The following is a 3446-nucleotide window of genomic DNA, read 5'->3' as shown; positions in this document are numbered from 1 at the left end:
CCAGTGTACCTGCCTTTAGGGCTCAGTGTGTCTGCTTGGTTTAGCACCCGAGTTTGTTCTTCATTTCACTTCATCAGCACCAGGGCTGCAGAGACCATGCATGGACACTGGCCTTTCATTACCCCAATGATCTTATTCTTTCCACTGACTGCCAAGTGAATCTTCACTTTGATTAGACTAAAACTGGACCACTGTGAGGCTGTGGTTCGTTTTAATCCCTGGGTATGCGCAGTGACTCTCCACAAAAAAAACAAAAACAAACCCAAAACCAAAACCCCCTTTTTCATTCTGACAGTAAGCTGTTTATCGGTCTAATCAGGCTGTGTGTGTGTGTGTGTGTGTGTGTGCATACTGCAGCCATGGGATTGCTAATCAGGTGTTAGTATTGCCATCGGTGAACAAAAAAAAAAAAAAAAAAGAAACAAGCAAACAAACTTACAGATTACATGAGTTATTTAGCTAATGTTTTTTATCCAAAGCAACTTACAGTTGACTAAGTAGTCGCCAATCCCCCCCTGGAGCAATGTGGGGTAAATGGCCTTGCTCAAGGGCCAAACAACTGAATGTATTGTGATCTGCACAACCCCTGATTTATATACCACATCCTGGAGTGTCATTACTTTTATAAAGTTGGTTGTGATGAGTGAAAAGTTGAATATGATGAGTGTAAAGTTGCTTGTGATGAGTGTAAAGTTGAATATGATGAGTGTAAAGTTGCTTGTGATGAGTGTAAAGTTGAATGTGATGTGTGTAAAGTTGAATGTGATGTGTATAAAGTTGGTTGTGAGGTGTGTAAAGTTGGTTGTGAGGTGTGTAAAGTTCAATGTGATGAGTGTAAAGTTGGTTGTGATGAGTGTAAAGTTGAACGTGATGTGTGTGAAGTTGAATGTGATGTGTGTAAAGTTGAATGTGATGAGTGTAAAGTTGAATGTGATGTGTGTGAAGTTGAATGTGATGTGTGTGAAGTTGAATGTGATGTGTGTAAAGTTGAATGTGATGAGTGTAAAGTTGAATGTGATGTGTGTAAAGTTGAATGTGATGAGTGTAAAGTTGGTTGTGATGAGTGTGGTGAGTGTAGATGACGCCCTCCTGTGTTCCAGCGTTCTCGTGCGGGGCCGGCGAGTTCCTGGAGATGTCAGCGCAGCAGTGCACGCAGTGCGCTGCCGGCACCTACTCTCTGGGCAGCGGCATCCGCTTCGACGAATGGGACGACATCCCGCCCGGCTTCACCAGCCTGGCCACGTACATGGACAGCGGGCCCGCCGGGGAGGACGCGCTGACCTGCAGCAAGTGAGTGAGGCCCACTGGGGCATTGTGGGAATGCAGATGCACTATGGCGTCTTTAACAGAGGCCTACTCCAGGTCATGGAGGTCTACAGACTTGAGGGCATTAGCTATGCTTTTAACTTGATCAACACCTGAGACCAGAGGGGAGGGGGGGTGTTCTGCTCAGACAAGCTACCAGCACTAGTTGGTTGACCAGCCCATACCCAGCTAGGCCGGCTTATGACCTGACATAGCTGGATTGTACAGCAGTACAGCAGGGATAAGGAAATGAGTGTGGAAACCCTTAATGGGGAACTTGATTTAAGTGCAAGCAGGTCTAGACCATCGGTGAATAGAGGTGGAGCTTCTATTGATGGGATTCATCTGTGTAAGAACGAATAGGAAAGTGATTCTTGCGTGATTCATGCCACTCACTTCTCACACAGGCCTAACTGGGAGGTTCAGTAAAGTGGCTAACATTTTATATCTTTGTGGCTAAGGTGTTTGTCTTGGAGCTGGAAGGTTGGTGGTTCAAGCCCAAATGTAGCCGCAATAAGATTAGTGCAGCTGTTGGGCCCTTGAACAAGGGCCCTTAAACCCAAATTGCTCCAGGGCGGATAAGCCCCTGCATAGAGTAATCTACTGTAAATTGCTTTGAATAAAAGCATCATCTTAATAACTGTCATGTAATGTAATCCAAGTTAAGTGTTTGCCCGTCTCTCTCTCGAAGATGTTTAAAACAGAACAGAGATCCTTTGGGGAGTTCAGCCACCCGCCCATGCCGGCGTGAAATTACGCACCCCATCTGTTCTGGAAGTCTAGACTCCCACAGAGCCCACGCAAATTCTGCTCGAGTGGGAAGGAAGGGTTTGGCGAAGGCCGGTGTGATGGAAACGCTGCACGTACTGTACACTTATCTGCCTGGCACTGCTATTTCAGAGCTAGCACGTTCTCTTCTCGGCTAGCACGTTAGCGTGACTCACACCGGTGCCTCAGGCCTGGCTTTCTCTGTCCGTTCAGACTGAACAGGGTTTCTAACTGCTAACTGAGGGATGAAGGATGCTAAATGATTATCTCACTATGCTTTGGTCACGTAGGGCGTAGGGCGGCCTGTTGCGTAGTGGTTAAGGTACATGCCTGGGACCCGGAAGGTTCGATCCCCGGTGTAGCCACAATAAGATCCGCACAGCCGTTGGGCCCTTCAGCAAGGCCCTTAACCCTGCATTTCTCCAGGGGAGGATTGTCTCCTGCTTAGTCTAAATCAACTGTACATCACTCTGGACTAGTAACTACATAACAAGTAACAAGTAATAACATTTACCTGTATGTTGTAGAGTGGTAGCGTCCATTCGACTCCCTGGAAGCATGTGGGGAAAGGAGTCGGACCTCAGGCGTTCACGTTGTGTTTCCTCTCCCAGCTCCACCTGGGTGCCTCAGGGGAACTACCTGGAGTCCAACCGAGACGAGTGCACCGTGTCGCTGATATACGCCGTCCATCTTAAGAAGCAGGGGGCCGTGTCCTTCGTGTATCAGTATGTGGACAACAACATCTTCTTTGAGTTCTTCGTAAGTCTGCAGTACATCCATCCATCCATCCATCCATCCATCCATTATCCTAACCCGCTTATCCTGAACAGGGTCGCAGGGGGCTGGAGCCTATCCCAGCATACATTGGGCGAAAGGCAGGAATACACCCTGGACAGGTCACCAGTCCATTACAGGGCACACATACCATTACTCACACACTCATGCCCACGGGCAATTTAGACTCTCCAATCAGCCTAACCTGCATGTCTTTGGACTGTGGGAGGAAACCGGAGTACCCAGAGGAAACCCACGCGAACACGTGGAGAACATGCAAACTCCGCACAGAGAGGCCTCGGCTGACCAGGATTCGACCCCGGGACCTCCTTGCTGTGAGGCGGCAGTGCTACCCACTGCACCATCCGTGCCGCCAGTCTGTAGCACATAAAAAATAAAAAATAAATCTGTGTCCTGAGGTTGGGCCTGCTGAGAAAAACAGCTCAAGCTAGGTTTTGAAACAGATGGTAGCTGGTTGACCAGACCAGCACTAGCTGGTTGACCAGCTCAGATCCAGCTAGACCAGCTTCATAACCATCTTGACCATGCTGGTTGACCAGCTCATATCCAGGTAGACCAGCTTAATAACCATCTTGACC

General features: G+C 48.2%; 1 protein-coding gene across 1 annotated transcript in view; it reads left to right on the top strand.

The window, feature by feature from the left end:
* Window positions 1-1117: 1117 nt before the first annotated feature.
* LOC133118980 (endosome/lysosome-associated apoptosis and autophagy regulator family member 2-like) overlaps window positions 1118-3446 on the top strand; it is a 31797-nt gene continuing 29468 nt past the window's right edge. Inside the window, exons 1-2 of the mRNA XM_061229339.1 lie at window positions 1118-1290; window positions 2685-2832. Of these exons, the coding sequence (XP_061085323.1) occupies window positions 1133-1290; window positions 2685-2832 (306 nt within the window). The 5' untranslated portion in view covers window positions 1118-1132. The remainder of the gene's footprint in view (window positions 1291-2684; window positions 2833-3446) is intronic.

This window comes from Conger conger, chromosome 19 (genome assembly GCF_963514075.1).
Source record: "Conger conger chromosome 19, fConCon1.1, whole genome shotgun sequence".
NCBI classification, from domain to species: domain Eukaryota; kingdom Metazoa; phylum Chordata; class Actinopteri; order Anguilliformes; family Congridae; genus Conger; species Conger conger.
The sequence above is the reverse complement of the archived record's forward strand: the minus strand, read 5'-3'. Positions and strand labels throughout refer to the sequence as shown.